Consider the following 21,523-nt stretch of genomic DNA (forward strand, 5'->3'; position numbering starts at 1 on the left):
ACGTTATGGACGGCTGCATTTTCAGCTAGAACAACTTTAGTTTTGGATTTTGGTTAGCAGAGCTGACTGGAGCTGCTGGAGGCCCGGCACCGTGGCTTGGGCCACCACGGCCGTGATCCCAGAGCCGGGTGAAGGGCGATGGGATCGGAGAAGGCCCCGTGGCATCCACAGGCTTCTCCCCTCAGCTCTGAGTATGTGCAGAGGATACCTGTACGTGTACAACACTTCGTCTGTGTAGCTACACGTATTATTAACATACTGCCGTCTGCAGTGACTGCTGCTCTCCCGGAATGAGCCCTCAAGGATTTAGCAAGCACAACATGGGTATTTGCTGACTCAAGGGCTCCACCAGGAGGAAAACCGATCTGGATCACCCATCAGGCCTGCCATGAGGGGCTGAAAGAGAGACGCTCCCCTGCCAGGCTCCGGGAGGCTGGGGAGCCACTGTGGGACACGCCGTTTAGTAACATTCAAAGGCAAGAAGAAAAGTGTGGCAGAATTAGATCAGCGCAGTGTCAGCCTGCCAGGGGCTGGCTGCAGCTCTGGGTGTGCTGCCATGATATGACACCCTAATCTGCTACGTAAATCCCCCCGGCCCAGCAGCATGAGCTAGGGGCTGGCGAGGAAAGCTAAGGAAAAGCTTGCTAACTGCCCTGTCTTCACCCACTTTCTGTTCTTTCCCAGCAGGAGCTGGGACCAGCCGCTGACCTACTGAACTCCGCGGTCTGTTCATGACCAGGGAGCAGGGCTGGGGGCACACCGGCAGCTTTTGTTAAGCACCTGTGGCTATTGCCGATCAATCCGTCCCCTTTCCTGCGACCCACGTTTCTCTGCTTGAAGGAAAACGAGGGGTTTTGGGTGTTAAAAACTGGGATCATCTTTCCTGGAGGTTTCTGAACAGCTGTGTCTCAATCCAGCTGTGAGGTCCCTCTGACCCAGACGCACGGTGCTTCAGCCACATCTTCGCCACCAGAGCTGCAGACGTTTTACCCCAAACAAGCAAACAAGATTTCCCAGCCACTGAACAGGGCAATGGAGAACCCAAAGGACTCCCAGGAGACTTATTCTTAACCCAGAAAATTCCAGGAAAAAAATAAAATGTGTCTGTTCCCTAGACTGCGAAGCCCATGCCCCAGAACAAGAAGCAGTAAGTTTAAAGCTCACCAAGTACATGACAGCGTAAGGATCATACGCACCTTTCTCCCAGAAACCAAAAGCTATGAACACCAAGTTCCTCTGGCATGGCCTAATTTTATCATTTTAGACTTCACAATAAAGCACACAACTAACAGACAACGGCATGTTCCTCTCCACGTTCAAGTTTTATTGAAACTACAGAACTATTTTACACCCAAGCGGGGGGTAGACGGGGGAGTTATGACCACTTTGGTATCTCACGTACATTTAGAGAACCTGAGCACATAACAGTTTCGTATTTGAACAGTTTGTATACTCTCATCTTAATTCACAACACTCAAAACAAATGCTTTTTATTACTTTTAGTGACATAAAAACAGGTTCCACTCCTCCAACAACAGACCCACTTGCAGCATTTTGTCTGCCATGAACAGTATTTGCAAAAGGTGCTGGATTTTCTCTCCAGATTCCACAGTCCTCTTGTGGTTGTAGGACATTACTTAGTGACAACAACTCCAGCTTTTCTCTATATTCTCCACATCTCCCTCTACCCCCGCACGGACCTTATGGTAAATGATGCAGGTTCTGCTCAAGGAATTTAAAAAAAAAGCTGTACTGTTTGCGTACTCGCTCCGTACTCCATCAGTGCGATCAAACAAAAAGTCATTTTTGCTGCTTGTTTTCACAGCAGAGGCAATTGCTCACTAGGAACTATGTTAATGCAGTGAGCCCATTTCGTGGAACTCCACTACTCAGGGCTATGGCAGGGAAATAACACTTGTAACCATCCCACCAGCAGTAACTGATGTCAGCTCAGCTCATGCCAAGCATATCGAAAGCAGCACAAGATGCTTGTAACAGCAGGAAAGACTTAAAAAGCTCTTGTACAAATCACTAAAGATTATGGAAAAATGTTTGGGTTTAATAAAGCAGAACTCTTCGTCTAGCTCATGAACATGTACTTAATCTTTGGAAAAAAAAGAGCCTATCTATTTGTAGATAATCCACCTACAAGTCAGTACTATTCCTTACATCCCAAGTATCACTGCAGTATATCAAGGTTTTCTTAAACTGCTCCATTCTCTGCATGTGGTATCAAAAAATTAAAGAAGTTTTTGGGCACACACCAAAAACCAAACAGCAGTCTTATGTGATGCTGCTAACCCATACTACTTCAAGATTTGTTTTTGAAAGGTTTAATACCGTACTCCAGAAGCTCTTCTGTGGCAATACTTTCCATGGTTCACATTAAACATGCAACGTGAAGTACCTCAGTGCATTACCGGCGCTTCCTCGCAGCTCAAGGAGTATGTCTGTAACACCTCAAGGCATAATCCCTTGGAATGATATGCCTTCACACTCCCATCAATGCACAGGTGAAACTGAGAAGGGGAAAATATCAAATCACCCGGCACAACGGGGAGAAGACAGACAACACCCAGAGCTCACCGTTCCAGCCACGCAGCCCAGCACAACTACAGACTGCTTAATAAGGCACTTGTTTAGAGAAGCAGGGAAAACCAGGCAGCACAAGCCAAACTACAGGATGTGGTTTTTTCTCTACTATTAACAGGCTTGCGTTTTCAAGGCCATTCAAGGTCCACTGACGTGCTTAGTAACAGCTGTAATATAAAGATCATATGTATGTGATTTAAACTCCTACTGACAGCCATCAGGTTTGCAAAAAGAGTAAAATCTGCTTCAGACAAAACCCAGGTTTAGGTTTTTGCAGAGATCAAACTGTATCCCTGGGTGTAATAAGATTTTATAGTTCGTACTTTATTCAACTAATGTCTTCTAGCATTCACTTACTACTACATCTGCAGCAGGATGAAAGTGAGGAGCTTTTACTTTCAATCAGATCTATAAACATGAAAAGAGAAACCACAAAAATAACTTACATCAACATATATACATAGAGTGATACCTCACCTGGTTTTCAGAGTAGAACACCGTAACATAAGGTAAATATACAGCTTGCTTTCTTAAAATACTACTGAAGTCTTAAAAAAAGTAATAGTATCCAGGTCATCTTTAAAGACAGCAATTACAGCAGATGGATCAAGGGAATCTTAAAAAGGACATCCTTTTAAAAAGCCATATAAATTTTTTTAAAAAGGACCCCCTTTTTTCTTTTTTAATGACACAGAGCAAAAAGTATTTACTCTTCCAACAAACAACATGAAAACCCAGGAAAAAATCCAAGTAGCCTCCAACTCCAACAGAGGAAATGGAGATAACTTCACAGCAATAAGTGAGGTGGGGAAACCGTCACCGTTAGTCTGCCAAGGCATCAAAAATCTGCATCCAGAGTGAAAACGTTGTCCATTGTTTCTGCCATAACAGCAAAACGCTGATATTCTGAAACCCGCTTCTCAAAGAAATTTGTTTTTCCTTCCAGAGAAATATTCTCCATGAAATCAAAAGGATTTTCTGCATGAAAGACCTGGGGAAAGTAAACATTATTACACTGGTGATTCTGAAAGGGTAACAATGCTTAACAACAACAAGTGAAAGCCTTTCAAAGCAGATCATCCCTCCCTGTAATACGCTGCAGAATTTATGAGCACTTCCGTAAGCAATTTCAGTACTGTCACTCCACAGAAGTTTGGCGAAGTTAACCTGTGCAAGGTGCTTGTGAGCCTTCTAGGACTGCAGCACTTGAGCACAGCAGAAGCTTCCCACTACAAACCTGCAGAGCAGCTGGAGAGAAACAACGGCCTAAATTGTTCTTGCTCTTTTAAATAGGGAAGCACATATATTGATGTTGTGGTTTCGGCTGTCACTCAGTGAAAGTGCAAGTTCTAAATGTGACCTGCTCCCAGGCACACTAAGAAAGTGCTCTGTGCCGACAGCTTTCCTGGGCTGTTCTAGCAGGCCAGCATTTCTGGAAATTTCTTCTCTTACCTTTGAGAACCCAAGCTCCATTAGTAACCGGTCTGCGACAAATTCAATGTATTGTTTCATCAGAGTGCAATTCATTCCAATCAGACCTACAGGTAATGCCTCTGTTAGAAACTCCTGGAAGTTAAAATACAGATGACATTTAGAGAAATGAAATTTAGGATGAGAAAAGGAAAGAAGACACCTGTGTTTCACAGCCACACAATTTGTGATATTCCAGGCTCCCCAGGCAGTTGTCTGAGTAAATAACTTGCATCACTAAACTCAACAAGTGTCTTCTGTTTTCAGTAGTTGCTTGTATCTTCCTTTATTTTTAGCATGTTTTTCTGGAAAAGGTACAAGAATTTTTTATTACTGCCCTCTTCCTTTTTCCCCCCCATAAGATCCCAAGCTTCAGAAAATGCTTGAGTTCCAAGTTCAATAAAACCTACACACCATACTAGTGGGAGCAGGAATAGATCCAGAAATCTCCAGTTTTCCTTGGTTTCCAGCCATTATGGAACGACAAATCAGAGAGGATAGTGATATATGAGCACTGAACTCAGCCATGGACGTGTTTAGGCACTGATGCAGGACCTGTCAGTGTCGTAAGGCAATGCTGGGGCATTCATCATCACAGTACTTAGATCACAACAGAAAAGAGAGGGTAAATTACAGTCCTGCAAAACGCTCAGCAATGCAGAAACCTGGAGATGGGTAGGACTTTCTGTGAAAGAACAGCAATTCTGAAAAAAGACACAGCACCAAGTTCAAACACGTGGCCAGAACAGACCTTGTGCTCTCACAGGGGACAAACAGGTCTGTGCATGAGCAGGGAGCGACAAACATCCTGAAAGGACAGAGGTAAACAAACTCTTCTCTAAGAGAGAATCCTTTATTCTTTTTTTGTCATTAAGGAGGAAAGCAGCCTGCCAGCTTCAGCTTCTCACAGTTACTTGGCAACTGTATCAGAAAGTCTCTGCCTTTTCTTGTCACATTTAAGGAAGAGGGAAAGGATGGTATAATGCATCAGGGATCCAAGCATTCCATATGGAATTTCACAAGTTAGAAGTTAGTTTGTTTATTTTTTGCACATACGGTTCCTCCCGTGCCGCACCCCACGCTGTCCTAGCCAGGCTTACCTGTTCAATTTCAACAGCGTTAACGATGATCTCCCGGACCCTCTCTTCTGACGGTCTGTTCACTAAATAATGGAACATTAGACAAGCAAAATCACAGTGTAGGCCCTGAAATAACAGAGAACAACAACAAAAAGACAGTTTTTCCCTCCTTCACACAGTTTACTCTTATTTAGAGGTAGCCTCATTCAGATTTAAGCTTCCTAGCCTCTTGCTTCTTGACAGTCTCAGCGTTACTGCGTGTAGCTGACCCATAAGGGCACTTCTGGTTTACAGCACAGACACTAACACCTGAATCCAATACATGCAAAAGTAACAATCAGCATACACCTTCCTCCAGTCCTCTCTGGTAACAGTTTGGGAGCCCCTCTACGGCTAAGGGTTCTCTGCTGAGCTCAGTTCCTGCCTCTCACCAGAGGTGCTTTTGCAGAAAGACTCCTACACATCAGGACCTGCAAAAGTATGGCAGTCGGTGTAAACCGTTTATCTGTTCTCTACTTCAAGATACCTGTACAGAAATAATTATTTTAAGTTTTTAGTAGCTTCCCTTGCTTCTCCTTACAGCATTTTCAATAAAGTAGATTCGGATTAGAGTCATCACATCCAAGATTAACAAGTCGTCTCCCCACACAACATGCAGTTAGTGTGAAGGATTTGCTACCACAACATCCACAGATTTGTGATATTTAAGGTTACTGTGCCTCAATTCAACCCGCCAGGCACAAGCCTTTATGTTTCACCCAGCCATCCTGCACAGGTACCAACAAATTGCAGTCACTCCAAAGGAGCACTGGGGTACCCTGCCTCTCCCCCTGAGAGCACGGTGATGAAAACATGGGCACCGTGAGGGTACACTCAAAGTGAGACCCAGTCAGAGTGATTTGGCAGGCTGTGGGCAACAGAACCCGGTGCTACCATTAACAAGGGTAAAAACAAAGCCAAGAAGCAAAAACTTTTTCGGTAAGGCTGTGAAACCCTTATGCTTCAGGTCACGGAAGAGCCCTGAAGCACTGTAATTTGGGAAATACTCCCCCGCTAGGGACAGCACTAGCTGCTGGCTGCAGGGCCTCCCAGGGCCTCATCCAGGGCAGCATCACCAGCGGGATGCAAAACGTGACTGGCTTCAGCACGCTCTGCTTCCAGCAGCTTGGCACCTCTAAGAATCAGAGATGCAGCAGCTCAGAGAGCCTGGGAACAGAGCCTGCAGCTCGAAAACCATACTGAGCATTAACCATTTATCTGTTCAGGTGTACAGCTCATGCTGTGGTTTTCCAGTGTAGATTCTTTCACCGCCACTTCTTTTGTAACAGCGTTTCCTGTTTTTTGATGCAGGTGTTGTGTGCACCATGCCTTATTCTTCATAATTAACAGATACGCGGGTGGAAATGTGCCAGTGAAGCCCCAAAACCCCTACATCTTTCTGTGCTCACCACTGCAGAGAAGTACAGTTACACTGCTGTAAAAGGGAACATACATCCCATCCATCTGCAAGTCACCTTTCTAAGAAGTACATCCTCTTCTGAATGGATCGGCTCGTGATGACTCACAGAAACAGAAGACACGAGGAGATCAGGGCTGAAGAATTGTTTGGTTGTTGTTTTTTTTTTTACCGGTCATAGCATTTCTCCAACAAATGCCTTTTAAATTAAAGGCATCTCACAAGACGCCTCCTTTCAAACCAGTCTATCTAAGCCGTTGAGTTTACTTCCATTACGGTAAAGGTCTTTATTCTTTTAGACCAACTGTGATAAGTTCGACCATTAGCATGTTTATACTGTAAATAAAACTGCTCTTGCAGCTTTTTCAGTGCTGACGGTGCCCTGTTGTGCAGTGCCTTGCAGGCAGCCCTCAGCCACAAGGAACTGCTGCCAACTGGCAGACAGCAGTCCAGGAAACCGTGAAAAGAAAGGGCACTTGTGGGGACACGACCTGCCACGTTCAGCGTGCTGACAGCCCTCAGACACATCGCATTTTCAGCTAAAGAGCGCTCCCATCGGATGCAGACCCGTAGCTGCTCTCTTCCAGAAGATCCTAGCCCTGTGAAGTACCATAAGCAGATGGAGGGGAACAACAGCTGCTGTTTCTGCAGCAGCCCATCCACAGCTGGCCAGATGATGGGTGCAGGTGGCTGGCTGCGAGCCCCGGTACCTGTAACTATGGGGAGAGATGGGGAGTGGGACAAGGAGGCCGCCTGAACCTGACTGAAGCAGTTACACCAGAGAAAAGCTCAGAGCTGCACGCTACCTAGGTCCTTGCCAAGCAGGTGCACGCTTCCAGGCCATGCAATTCCACGCCGGTGCTTGCGCAGCCTCCCTTCATGGCACGGGAAAACAGGTGAGGAAACAAACATCCCCTTCCCTTGATCCATGTTTCTGGTCACGTTATGAACTGCGGTATTGCTGCTCTTTCCTTTAAAAGCAGGTATTTCTGCTGAGGGACATAGCAGCACCTTGGCTTTAAGTTTGTTAGTAATTCATATCCCAGATATACTTCTTTCCCCTTTTTAAACATATTCTGGGAATAGCCTGATCCTTCACAGGCATCCAAACTTCCTGGTCTGTGCAGTTCCTTTATCAGGCTGTAGAAAGAACTGGCTATCAGAGAACACACTCAGACTTCTGCCACCTCCTTACCCTCCTGCAGTGCCAGCATTAGAAGGGCTCTGTCACACCCAGAATTGCATCCCCTAACTTGCTGCTGGATTCTCTTTTGGACTGGTTCCTGCCCAACCACTGCCTCTGCCCCCACTCTCCTGCTGTGTCCCCTTTCTGCTCTTCGGCTTCCTTCCGAACCTACCTGCCACCACAGATGTGACCTGCTCTAGCAAAAGTATCGGACCTTTAGGAATAAAGTTCTGCCCTTCCCCATGAGATTTGCTTTCCTTCCCAGACAGCATGTAGGATGTGACGCGTTACCTCATCTCTGCTAATGAGTTCATTGGAGAAAGTCAGTCCAGGCATCAGGCCCCTCTTCTTCAGCCAAAATATAGCAGCGAACGAGCCCGAGAAGAAGATGCCTTCGACTGCAGCAAAGGCAACAACTCTCTCACCTGTTTAACGCAACACATTTTCAGTTAGACATGAAAGGGCGTGCTGCCAGTCAGCAGGAGCAGCACGTGCATCAGGCAGCCCGATGCTGGAGGGGAGGTATCCGCACTGCAGCACCAGGTGCTGTGCCCGACCACATCCTTCAGCAGACCCCGAGGCACAGAGGTCAACACTCGCAACGGCACTGAACCACAGGCAAGCCCAGCAGAACAGAAGAACCTGAGCACGCACTGAAACTGCCACAAAAAAACTCAGAAGGGAAAGAACAAAAGTGGCCAAAGTGGCCAAAGATAATACTGCTGCTTTGTCTCTTTCTCCTAAGAGGCAAGGCAATGGCTGTGTAACTAACATACGGAACTGGGAGAAGCCTGTCTCCCATAAAATAAATGAACAGAAAACCCTGCACCCAGTCACAAACAACTACCTGTATCCCACCTTTCGTCCAAGGAAATCACAGCATTACAGGTCCCAGTTCTCCCTGTTCTCTACAGGAATGTGTTTCTTCAGACTACGAGACCATCTGACTGCTTGCTGCAGACATGTCACTGCATGTACCCTATTTTAAACACCTCCAATAGTTCCCCGAGTGTATTCCAACATTAAGAGGTTTTGCATTAAATGCTGGTGCCTTTTCCCAGTGAGAACTGAGTAGATTTGAGTTTAAAATAATAATAATAATAATAATAATCCCCAAAATTCCAGATGTCGCACTTCCTCAAGCAAGATGCAAATGCCATCTGCTGGCTTATCTGAAGAAATTCAGGTTAGGAGAAAAACATGAAGAGCAACACGTAGAAGTACTGCAGAAGCTATTAAGGAAAGAATTTATCTGACAACACTAAAAACCTCCTAAGTTAGTTCCAGCCAGGAGGGGAGGAAGACTGTTCATACAATTTAACGAAGCACAATACCGAACACCAATGTTTTTTACCACATTCCACCTGACTAACGATCACATAAATGAGTTATGCTGAAACAAAATCTCCTGTCAGCAGCACCACGTAATGTTTGCACAGGCTGGGAGGCCAAGAGTCCGCAGAACAAACACAGCAGCTGAGCCCTCAGCGTAAGAAAGCAGCCAAAGCTAGGACGACCCTGCTGAAAGGCCAGTCTGGAAGGAAACACTCAGTAAGCATGCTGCTTTCACATAACATATCTCATAATGCATAATTTTAAGGCCTGGGCTTGCAGAATGTTTTACATTTGGATAATTTTCTCAGTAAGATGGAAAATACAGAAGGGTAGAAGCATCCTTTAAAAAAAAAAAGTATAGGATGCATAAAGTTTGGAGGGAAGGAAAAAAAAAAGAAAGAAAAGGACAGACACTGCTTTTTCAGTTAGGAAACCTGATTCCCTGAAGAGGATGTTTCTGTTAGAAAATTCCCCAGAGTCTGCCTATTATTCATTGCAGCTACAGCGATCCCTTAGGGCCAACACTGTAAGCTGAAGGCAGAACACTGGAAAGGATGTCCTCCAACCATGCTGAGGGAAGCTTAACCAGCTCTGAGATGAGATACAGTAACTGGAAGCCTGGTCACAACAGCAAGCCAGAAATGCTAGACAGAGATGATTCTCGAATCTTTTTTTGCCCAGACTCAGTTACCATGTTGGAAAAAAAGCTAACATCACACACAAAGTTGTGTACATGAACATGCACACAAAAATAGCCTGGACTTGCAAGGCTTCAGCTGTCCAGTTCTGAACGCTGGAGGACAAAATGGGAACCAACTGGAAGAGACTATCGAAAGTCCTAGAAAACAAGACCCACCAGCAAAAACTGACGAAGCCAGGGTTGTTTGGCATGAAGAAAACAAAAAGAGAAACCCACACGCCCTTTTCATAGTGTGATTCCAGCGGGCACTGCCATTAATGTATTGTTCTATCTGAAGATGAAAACATAAATGCTCACCCAAAGCTAATTCTAGCTCTTTAGTCAAACCACAGCCACTACGCCATCTGTGGAGCATTTCATTTCGCATTTCAGGGGCGCAGCTCACTCCCGTACGATTAGTTTGTGACATACAACAGAAACAAGTTCTTAAGAAGATACACACCAAAAGTGGATTCTCTGTCTTCAGCCCACTTCAGAGCCCAGTCTGCCTTCTTCTTGACGCAAGGCATTGTTTCAATAGCATTAAATAAGAAATCCCTGTAGAAGAAAACAACAAAAAATCAGAATAATTATGCAAAGAAGGCATTTATGTAAATCTCTCCTGGTTGTCTCCACCAGGCCATGGAACCCACTGTGCTAGGCTCTGAACTGACCCACGTAAGAATTCCTACCCCGAAGGGCTGACCATCTCTGGAAACCAGAGCGCGGGGAGGCAGACGTAGAGAAAATGGCGTAGCCAAGGCCTCAGAGGAGGTGAGCTGTAGAGATGGAAGCGAACTCAAACTTCCTACCCCTGGGTGTCCATCCACTGCACCACGCTGGCTCTCAGATTTCAAGCCAGATGGCAGCCAGGTCCTCCTCACGGAGATAAAGCTCATCTCTCCCGACACCACAGAAGGAACTGGACAACTGCCACCAGCGCAGGCTCTGTCCCCATGCTGAACACCTGAAGGAAAACCTTGCAGCCCTCCCGCTAGCCCTGTGCTGTGGGGTTGCAGGACACTGTTGCACCACACGGGATGCCACGGTGGGAAACCTGACCATCACCACGGTGGAGTCTCTGAGAGAAAATACTTCTTTTCTAGTGTATTTTCGTTCGGACTAGGCAGACCTCCAGATAACAAAGGTGATGAAGCTCTCCAAAAAAGACTTATTTACTTTAAAAATAAGTAGCTCAAGTAGCACTGACAATAAACAAGCCAAAAATACATTGATTAGCATATGGTACAAACACCAGTTGGATCAGCAGCACTAGATTTCCAGAGGCATATCCTTTGCTGATGCAATAGCAAGCACCACAGGAGCACAGTAACTACAGGGAGCCTGTCTGATGCTTAACGATGTTTCACACAGGCTGTACCTCTTGCAGTCACAGCTTCACAAAAATATTAACCAGCCTTCTGAGTACTCCCATGGCAGTTCCTTGATTGATAATACTTCCCTCCATTTTGGGGGCCAGGAGTGCAGGCTTGGAAAGCTTTAAGCAATCCCCCAGTAAGTCAGGGTGAAACAGAAGGCAGCTGCTGCTGCCCACCCACGGTGCCACTGGGCTAGAGAAAAGATTTCCCAGGGGTTGGTAGCACATTCAGAGGCCTACCTTTTCTCAGGATCTTTGATGTAAGTGTCTATAAGCAAGCTGTACATCTCCGAGTGGACGTTCTCAATGAGAATCTGAAAGCCGTAGAAACAGCGAGCTTCTGGGATCTGCACCTCCTGGCTAAAGCGTGCCACCTACCAACACCAAAAAGCATGACAGTGAGCGCAGTAAAACCAGCCACATGTGACAGTTCTTTAAGCCCACCAGGAGAGACAATAAATCTCTACCACACCGAAAGGATGGGAGCAGTTCAGCCCTACTTTATGAACAGATATGTCAATAGGATAGGTGTGGTGCTGAAGCAAACAGAGAAAGCTAGCTAGAAGGAAACACATCTGCTCTGCTTGTCGTGTAGACAACAGCAGTGAAGCGTGGTGGCACACACGCACAGGAAGGAAAGAGCAAAATACCGCAGTAGTAAAAACCTCACACTGAACGAAGCCTCACTTTCTGTTCATCGTTAAAAAAATAAACAGTATGATGTAAGACATGTTTTGGAGCAACATGATTTGGAGTCCTGCTGACAGCAGTTGATCTAACATAACTCAAGACACCTCTCCCAGCAAAACCGGCTGCTTATTTCCCTTGGCAAAGGTGAGGTGATGGGAAGTAAATATACACATAAACATGAGAAAAAAGGAAAGGGCAATAGCTAATAAAATGAGTCAGTATTCAAGCTGTAAAGCTTTCTCACCAGGTTTTCATTTACAATTCCATCGCTGGCTGCAAAAAAGGCCAGAACGTGAGAGATAAAGTATTTTTCATCTGCTTTTAGCTTGTTCCAGTGAGGAAGGTCCTTTGATAAATCAACCTAATAAAGGCAAAAAAAAAAAAAAAAAGCACATTATCACCATTTTGTGCTTGTTATTCTGTAAGAACAAAAGCAGCCTAGACAAACGTTTGAGGCAGAGCTTTGGCATTGGCTTTGAAATCTCTGCACACGGAGAATTTAAGTATGTGTGAACACAAAGCACAGCGGACGTACTGCAGTACTGCTGTCTCCCTCTGCAACACTAACACCCTGTGTTTGCTTTGCAGTTTACACTTTTGTAATGTGGGATAAAAATAGTATCTATTGAATTATAAATAAATCAGATTTCAAGAAGCATCGCTATCTTAATGGCACGAGTATGAACACATTAATTGGAAGAGCTCACTCTGAGACATTTATAAACTCTACTAGAAATAAATGCTGGTGTTGAAGGAAACCTAGACCCAGGGATGCCAAAAGATGCACTGAGGGCACTTTTGCCTTTGACAGGTGTTCAGCCTCCATCCTGCCCGAGAACAGCATTGGGCAAATGCCAGGCAACTGCTCCCACCTGTCACACTTTGCTCCAGCCACGGTAGAAAACCACAAGAGATCCTTTGCACTGGCCTTGTTTCTTTGTTTGTTTGTTTTGAGGGATTTCTGAAACACAGCAGCTGTTAAGTAGGACCAGATGTGAAAACTACAAGGAGGCTAAAAAAACTTTTGTACGTGTATGTGTGTGTGTCTGTGTTATTTACATACAAGTAGATACGTGTGCTCACGCATAAACACACACGCATACAAACCGATTTTACAACTCTCCAACTCATTTGGAAATGTGCTGACAGATGGTAGGACAGCGGAAGAAGGAACCAGCAATGTGGTAAAAGAGCAAGGCTCATCAGGCAGGAATTTGAATGCTTTGTAACTATTTAAATCAACCTTTTCTGACACAGGACAGCTTACCTCCCCAGCAGGTGACGGAATAACACTTGTACAGACAGCTACTCGTTGCCATCCCAGGATGCTTTCTGGTCTACTTAAGAGTCTGTCACCGCTCAGCAATTGCAGACCACTGCTCACAAACGAGCAAAGACTGCAGAAGCTCTGCGTTGGAACAAGCTGGTCACCTGGCGGGTAATTTCCCTAGATCCATGCAAATTCAGAAACCTCCATTGCTGCAAGCGTAGCAAGCTGAGTACGGCTCAGGCCTGGCCAACCAGCAACCTCAGGGAAAATGAGATGGCCTGACTCCCAGTTCGCATCGTAACATGGTGACAAGCATCTAACCAAGGTGCTCAGGAGTAAATTATATGCATTTTTAGCAAGTTTCCCTGCTTGTCACCATCTTTCTGGAAAACGGGTGCCTGGTATTAAGGAGCAGCATTCTCATGAAATTGCTCAGAACATTTTTCAAGGGCGAGGAGGTAGCTTCAGGTACAGAGACCACAGCAGGGTAAGAGCCACCTGACAGAGATTCCCTCTATAACCAGAGAAGAAGTGCCCCAGGACACAATTCCACCTCGTCCTAAACCAAACACCTAAGAGAGGTCAGCTGAAGCACCTGACGGAAGCAGCTCTCTTTCCACTGTCCACACAGGGAGTCCTGCTCTGCTGCAGGGACCTGACGATAAATAAAATTAACTGCAACCCACACAAAACACAAGCCAGCAGCAAAACTAGGAATGAAGATCCAGAACCATGTATGTTGTGCAAACCCATTGCCCCAGAGCTCACCTCCTCCGCCGTCCAAAAGGAGGCCTGGGCCTGTTTGTACATCTTCCATATGTCCGGGTACTGGATGGGGAAGATGACGAAGCGACGGGGGTTTTTTCTGAGAAGAGGCTCCTCGTGAGGCTTCAAGCCGTTTTCAACAGCACTCGGAGAAGAGCTCTGAGGACAAAGCACCGTCCTGGTTAAGGCTGCCCTTACGGACTCCCTGCTTTCCGCTGTGCCCCAAAGATACAGCTCAAAACCACCCGCATCACGCACTCACCTGTCCCCCAGGGGTGGCCACATCACCCTCGCCTGGGTTACTCTCCCCTCTGCCCTCCATCCGTGCCCCTGCCCGGGCTGCCTTTCCGCCCCGCTCCGCCCTGCTCCGCTCACACTAGCTGTCCTCCCGCCAGCCGCACCGGTGCCAGGAAGCATCTGGCACCTGAGTGCAAAAGAAAAGGGCTTTCCGTGGCGCCAGGAGGAAATCACGGCTGCACCCGCGCCGCCGTCGAACAAAGAGAGCGCGCTGCCTGCCCGCTCCTCAGCGCCCGCCTCCACGGCCACCTCGGCTGGGTCCCTCCGCATCGCCAGCCTCGCAGACGTCCTTCCTACAGACCGCTCTTTCAGGGCCTCCACGAGCAGGGCCTCCAGCCGGGGACACCAGCTCCGCGCTCGACGCCGGGCAGCGTCCCTGCCCGACGCGCCACCCAGCACCTGCTGGAGACGAGCGTCACCGAGAGCTGGGAGGACGGACGGCGTGCTGCAACCTCCCCTGGAGCTGCTGGCTCACGGTTATCCCAGGTTTAGCCAGCAGGACGCCTTCCTGGGGCAGTTCCGAGATCCTCCTGGCACTGCTGGGGAGGATAACTAACGGCAGGCATTACGTGAGGCTTTATAATGCAGCAGGGAAGGGGAGCAAAATGGTTTGTTTTTTGTTTTTTTTTTTTTTTTAAATCATTGCTTCTACCTTCCCTGGAGGTGCCAAAGTCCTTTCCCCACACAGCCTGCATGTAACCACTCACACGCTAAAAAGTAATCCTTCCCCTCAACCTGGAAAATAATAAAATGATTTATTTGGCTGTACCAGTGCTACCCACATTCAAAAACAAATCCACACACCCATTGCAAAGCAGATTCCAAAAGAAACCACTTTAATTAAGAAGCCCATTCTGCCTTAGCTTTACCAGTTTATTAGGTTTTTAAATATTGTTTAATTACACAAGACAAATTTCCCAAGCACCACCTTGCAGTCTCTGCTGACTATCACAAGAGTGCAAGACCCTTTGCATCGCTCAGGAAGCAGAGATGGTTGCAGCAGCCGACCCGAAAGCGTCGCGGGGGAGAACCGGGGCGCTGCAGGGGCCGCTCTGCGCCTCGGCACGACGTCCTCAGGGCCGGCCCCACCGCCAGCGCTTCCACCTGCTGCTGCAACCGGCTGGCACCCTTGCAACAGGAAACACCGCAAGAGCCTCCCTTGCTAGCCCAATGATTTCCTGAGCAAAAACCTTCTGTGCTGCCCGGGGGCTGTCCCCAAATACTTGTTTTAGACTAATAGGATGGACTAGCAGTTCCTAACCCTAGCCCTGATGCTCCTGAGCCATTCAAAAGCCAGCACGCAGGGCGCATCGTGTAGGAAGACAACCTGGAGAACACTTCTGGTGTACAGAAGTGAAGGGGAGCGCAGAAGGAGCAAGTGGAAGTTCCAGTGTGGCAGGAAAAGCGGAGGCTAGCAGAGAGGCAAGGAGTTCTGGTGACTTTCCCCACCGCCTCCAACAGCTGCCATCCACGGGCTGTACATGGAGCGGTCAACGTGCCAGAAATACCATCAAAACACGGTTCAGAGAGGCGTAACAGAAGAAGAAGAGTGAAGCAGCGTATCCAGCCTGGAGAGAACCAGCTGCAGGAAAGCAGAAGGACGGCTTCCAGCAGCCAAAGGCTCAGAGCGATGGCACGACCCTGCGAAGGACCACAGTGCAGAACTGGAAAGTGATACCAGTTTAAAAAATAATAATTTTTGAAAGAGTAAGAAAAAGAAAGAGCTATCCCCCAGAGAAAATACCATGCTGGAAACTCATTCTCAATCCACCTCCCGCACCATCTAAGCCCTGCTGGGGATGGAGAGGAGTTCTGCACATATGCTCTATCTCTGAGCTCACAAGCAGGCAATACCTGGCTGCGACACGGTGCTGTCTCTCTCAGTTCTGGGTTTCACCCCTCCAGGTAAAAATTGTATCAGAGTAATACTTGCTACCTAGCCAGCTTCTTAACTTGGTGCATTCCGTGGTACAACGCTGCTGGAAATTCATGGAAGATCCTCCTCTATTTCAGTTCCTGAGGTACAGCACGTGCTGATCACAGCCAGGGCTCCAGGGCAGCCGTCACCTTGCACCACAGGAGCACGGCGCAGTCCTGGTCCTGCCTTCCTGGCCCGGGGAAACCGGCAGAGCTCACAGCGCTGGGGGAGGTAACATTCACAAGGTCTGCACACTTCTGCTTCCTTTCGGCATCCTGTTCTTTTCCTTCATCTCCAGCAGGTGTACGAAACACTCTGCACGTGACGTAAGAAAGAGGAGCATCCAGGCTTACAGCCAGAAGGTGCTGCTGCTGCTCAGGTACCAAGAGCCAAGCACACAGCACAGGCAAGGCAGGAAGGTGCAGTCCCACCCCTGCTCAGGTAGGGTCAGCCACTGTACGCTGCTCAGGACCCTATCCAGTCAGCATTTCAGTATTTCCAATGATGGAGACTCCACAACCTCTCTGCATAACCTGTGCCAGTGTTTGACCACCTGAATAGCACAAAGTGTTTTCTTAGTGTGAAGATGAAACCTGCTGTACTTCAGCTTGTGCCCACTGCCTCGTGTCCTGTCACTGGCACCACTAAGAGTCTGGCTCCGTCTGCTTTATTCTCTCCATGAGGCTGAACAGTTCCAGCCTCTCTTCGTGTGACAGAGACCCCAGTCTCTCAACCATCAGCCCTTCACTGGACAAACACCGGCATTTCACATTCCTGTTGTTCTGCAACTGCTAGAAACAAATGCTGCTGTTGAGGTCAATAAACCCAACAAAGAACTAAGACTGCCTAGTGGCACTGAAGTTCTTTACGTGAATTTCAAGTGCAGCAAACTAGGAAACAACTAATATTTATACACACGTAAAACTCCTACCCTGCAGCAACAGTTGTTGGGCTCTGCGTGCCAGTACCTCAGCTACGTGCTCCGCATCGCTTACAGCAAAGAAAGAAAAATAAAAGCACTGGCAGGGCTGGCACTGCTATATGGCACGGGCCATGTCTGCAAAAACCCTCGGGATTTGTAAGGAAGGATGGATGTGACAGGAAGGATGGATGTGTAAGGAAGGATGGGTGTGTAAGGAAGGATGGGTGTTTAAGGAAGGATAGGTGTGCAAGGAAGGATGACTTTTTCCACAACGCCACGTAGGTTGTGAGCTCCCAAAAGCTTCAGGCCAGCAGCAGAGGATTTGCTAGCAGTGAAGCTGGGTTTCCATGACCAGAAGATCCCCTGCACTCCAGGGAGAGACAACTTTGGCCCAAACGGTGGATGAGGAGCGCAGCACCCGCTGGTTCTGCTCGCCAGAAGGAAGAGCACGGGTCTGTTTGTCTCTGGCAAGCCTATGCGTGTCCATCTACGTTACGGCTACAACACGCCAATGTTTAAAGGGAAAACAAAAAAGCATTTTTCAGGTTTGCCCACAAACTCGAGTCCTGCTGAAACACAAGTTCGGGAAGATCGCGGGGGCTTCTCCACAGCAAACAGCCTTCGGCCCCGCACGCCTCGGGCCCGGCGCTGCTCTGAGGGCTCCGGGGGGCTCTCAGCCCCCTCCCGGCCCACGGGGGCGACGAGGAGAGGCCCCCGAGGCCCCCCGAGGCCCATCCTCCCACCGCGGGGTGCCCGAGGGAAGAGGACGACGCAGCGCGCCCGGCCCCGGGGCCCCACCGCCCGCCCACGGCCCGGCCTTACCCGCTGCGGCCCGGCCGCCTCCCGCAGCGCCGCCGTGCCCCGGCTCTCCCCCATGGCCCCGCCGTGTGGGCCGCAGCGGCAGCTGACGGGAGGCCGGCCCTCCGCCGGGGCGGAGCACGGCTGGGACACCGCCTCGCCTCGCCTCAGCCCGGCCCGGCCCCGCGGTGGGCCCGGGGAAAGGCTCCCAGGAGCGGGGAAGGCACCGCGGCCCCGTTTGGGGCCGGAGGGAAGCGAGGCAGGGCCTGGCTGCCCGGCCCCGGGACTGTGTTGTTAACAAAGAGCGGTCGCACAGACACACGGCACCTCTGAAAGCAGAGGATAAATAAATAAATAAATAAATAAATAAATAAAAAAAAAAAAATAAAGCTCCCGAGGCCGGAGCTGGCTGCAGGCCCACACCTGCGACACAAAAATAGAGGCAGAAACCTGAGGGAGGGAGATTGGGCAGGGCAGTGGCTGTTCCTGTTAAAAAATAAATAAATAAAATAGAGAAAATCCCAGCCAAGCTGCTGAGAGACGATAGCGGAAGATAAAGTAGCGGAGGGAGTTAACTGGTGCTACAACCACGTGTAGTAGTGGCAGCTGGCACTGATATTCGCGTGTCTATTAGGGTATAAAAGTGAATATGGTGGAAGTATATGAAAAACTCCAACTTAAGTAAGAAAAAGATTTCACCTTTGAATCCATCTTAAGCTAATACAGACCTCAGAATACATTCCATTAACTATGTAATGGATGTAGGTGTAGTGCAAAGCTGCTTACCACCTGTAACACACTCTTGCCCCTTTCCCTGGACTTGCTTGCACTGGCCTGTGAGTGTAAGCAGGGCCTGTGGAAGTACTACTAACATGTTTCCATCATTTTTTGCAAATCACTTCTTATAAGCAGAAATTGCTGCAAGAGACTAATGGCTGGAGTTTGTCTCCTCTTCCTTCCCCAGGGCCAGGCTGGCCACAGTAGTTTCCTGTAGGCACACAGGTCATTCATCAAAACAACTGAATCGTGTGTAGGAGGAGGGGAAAAAAAAAAAAAAGCAAAAGAAGAAAAGCCCCACCTCATGCAGGAGGGCCTGGTTTCTCACAAAGGTTTGACAGTAGAGACAAATGTGAAAGCCAAATATCAAGAGAAGTTTATGAGCACCCAAGACATTCAACCAACATAAAACTAGCACTGAGCCACTCTGTAAAGGTATAGAAACGCCAGGAGAGCAGGAGGGAGTCACTTGAGGAAGAGGACGACGATGACTTGGAGGTCTGATGTTCCTCAGAAGAGAAGTCACAGCCATGGCACCATCCCTGCTACTGCTGCCCAGTGCTCTTGAGTCCAAGCACCAGCCAAACCCACAGCCACAGAAAGGTACATACATGCAGTTGAGCTTCAACTGATCTGTGTATCATTTTCAAGACTTAACCATACCTTTGTCAGTTTTTGTCATGATTTTTTTTAAAGCATTTGAGAAATTTCACAGCCACCACAGAGTAGCTGAGAACACGTAACAAGCATGAGAAAATAGTTTTATACTAACATCTGGTTACCTAACTACTGCTCTTTTTGAGTCAGACTTAAAAGTTTTATTCCCCAAACATACCCACACATTGCTTAATATACATGTTCAACAGTTCTGTTCTTCCACATACTGCGTGTCTTCGGGTTCCATTTCTTGGCCCAGAGCAAATCATTAGAGAAGGGCTGATTTAGAGCAAACCCAGCTGACCCATTAACACCGACAAATTACATTGGTGAGCACAATGCGGTGTGCTGATGACCCAGGAACTCATGCATCCCTCTCAAAAAAACCTCAAGCATACTGATCATACTGTTTTATAACATTGACCTGCCTATGAGTCATCCTAGTCCTCTGCCCCTAACCTGGTCAGGTTATGGCTGCTACCTCAAAATTCCTCAAATGAAGGACTGACTGTCTGAGTATTTGAAAAAGTGTAAGAAATACCACAAATTCATGTCATTAACAGTAGAAAGGACTTCAAATATTTGAGGATAATTTCTTAAAGACACACAATTCCTTTTATATATACACAGTAAATGTCTATTTACATAGTGCCTGAAAATTATGATGTAGAGGGAAAAACACGGCAAAGGAAACATACCATCAAAGAGTGAAGGCTTAACAGAACAGCAGTTGGCTTTTCTTGCATCCCCACAAAAATGCCCCAGCTTCCATTAACTGTTTTATGTAAAGTTAATTACATAATACACGATACTGAAATATGGAAAAGCAATTGTGGAATTCTAAAATAGTTTACACAGAATAAACATATATATGATATTTAGTATTATGCATGCTTGTGCAAGACTTAAAGATTACTGAAGTGTACTGCAGTGTCTTTCTCAAAACAAGCACCAAGGTGGATGGCAAAGATTTCTTCATTCTTTAGCTCCTAATCACTTGGCAGTACAGCAGCTGTCTTGCGCAATCTCAAGGTCGCTTACCTCTGCTTTCTCAGCATACAAGCCCTAGGATATTTATTTCTGTGTGGGGAGGGACTCTGATCCACAGACTTTCACATGCACTTTCTGGAAGTGCAGGGGCATTCCCCAGAGGTGCACGACACCAAACTCCAAGGCAGGATGGCAGAATGGGTTTTCTCGCAGGGTTGGTTGCCTGTGGCTTCACAAGAGCTCTAAATCTAACTGCAGTGACTGGAAGTGTGGCAGCAGCACAGGCACTTGGTATGCTGTTGGAGAGAGCCAGACCTGACCAGTTACTAGTACAGACCAAACTTTGGGAATGGAAAGCTGTGCAACAAGGTAATTTTGATCTGCTCTAAAAAAATCATCCAAAAAGAAAAAGCCTGTCCATGTTCTCCTTTGGAAGAACATGAATGAGAACAACCTGCAGGCTCGTGCTATATTTAGTTCTGAAGATAACAAAAGCAAAGGAAAAAAAGACGTAATCTACAGTAGCATCAATTACAACTTCTTGGGCAAAGTACTCTTTCATGGCAAGGTAAAAAAATTTACAAAGTAAGTCCCAAAAAATATATCGAGTAAGACATCCAAAATGTAGTCGTCATCATAGCTTCAACTATAACATCTCTTTCCTTCCTCCCCCTAAAGATACTATTTATTTTGGGAATATCTAGCTGTCTTTTAAAAATGCTTTACAAAGATCAAATTTATATAAAGAATGCTATTTCAGGTAAATTGAAGAATTTTCATTTATAAGTCAAAGTGAAATCAGCCTTTCCAGCTGAAAAATGCTCACTGCATGAAAATCAATTCATGAATATTTTCAGTATGTTCAGAATAAGTATTTTCTGAAAAGCTACCCTGAAAGTGCCTCCTTGCACAGTAACTCTTAACACAGGTTGTGGCAACAACGCGTTTTCCAACAGGTTCACATGACTACAGTATTCAAACATACACTGTGTTGGCTGTTGTCATTGGTCAAAGGATACCAAAAAGTTTCCCTGTCACAGGGAAAAAAGTTCTGAAATGCTTGGTAGCAACCAACCGCTTCTTACTATGCTGAACGGTACATTACTACAATAGCAACCTGTGGTGACAAATGACAAAAAGCAAAAGCTTTGTATTAAGAAAGCCATGGACAAAGGGGAAAGTCTCAATTACAGGCTTGTGCTTCAAGCAAGACGTTAAGTTATCCTCTTGAAAAGGCAACTCCACAGAAAATCAAAAAAATCAA

At 47.0% G+C, this 21,523-nt stretch overlaps 1 protein-coding gene across 2 annotated transcripts; it reads right to left on the bottom strand.

Annotated features, from left to right (window-relative positions):
• Positions 1–1,303: 1,303 nt before the first annotated feature.
• RRM2B (ribonucleotide reductase regulatory TP53 inducible subunit M2B) lies at positions 1,304–18,028 on the bottom strand. 2 transcript variants are annotated; one of them, XM_040548676.1, is made up of 9 exons: positions 17,860–18,028; positions 13,904–14,059; positions 12,110–12,226; positions 11,416–11,549; positions 10,261–10,355; positions 8,075–8,208; positions 5,163–5,267; positions 4,045–4,158; positions 1,304–3,583 (listed from the first exon to the last, which is right to left on the bottom strand). In XM_040548676.1, exons 1-9 carry the CDS (start codon positions 17,911–17,913, stop codon positions 3,431–3,433), a joined length of 1,062 nt encoding a protein of 353 aa, XP_040404610.1. In that variant the 5' UTR covers positions 17,914–18,028; the 3' UTR covers positions 1,304–3,430. The 2 variants fall into 2 exon arrangements, with proteins under 2 accessions (XP_040404610.1, XP_040404611.1); XM_040548677.1 differs by lacking the exon at positions 17,860–18,028 and adding an exon at positions 14,163–14,237.
• Between the last annotated feature and the right edge of the window lie 3,495 nt (positions 18,029–21,523).

Source organism: Cygnus olor, chromosome 2 (genome assembly GCF_009769625.2).
Source record: "Cygnus olor isolate bCygOlo1 chromosome 2, bCygOlo1.pri.v2, whole genome shotgun sequence".
Classification (NCBI taxonomy): Eukaryota; Metazoa; Chordata; class Aves; order Anseriformes; family Anatidae; genus Cygnus; species Cygnus olor.

Bases quoted from the DNA above. Each gene is read 5' to 3' on its own strand.
- RRM2B (XM_040548677.1), bottom strand. From the start codon at position 14,222: ATGGAGGGCAGAGGGGAGAGTAACCCAGGCGAGGGTGATGTGGCCACC. The intron at 10,356-11,415 runs GTAGGCCTCTGA...TTTCTTCTACAG, and splicing joins ATCAAAGATCCTGAGAAAAG to GGATTTCTTATTTAATGCTA. The intron at 8,209-10,260 runs GTGTGTATCTTC...TGCGTTAAACAG, and splicing joins AGACAGAGAATCCACTTTTG to GTGAGAGAGTTGTTGCCTTT.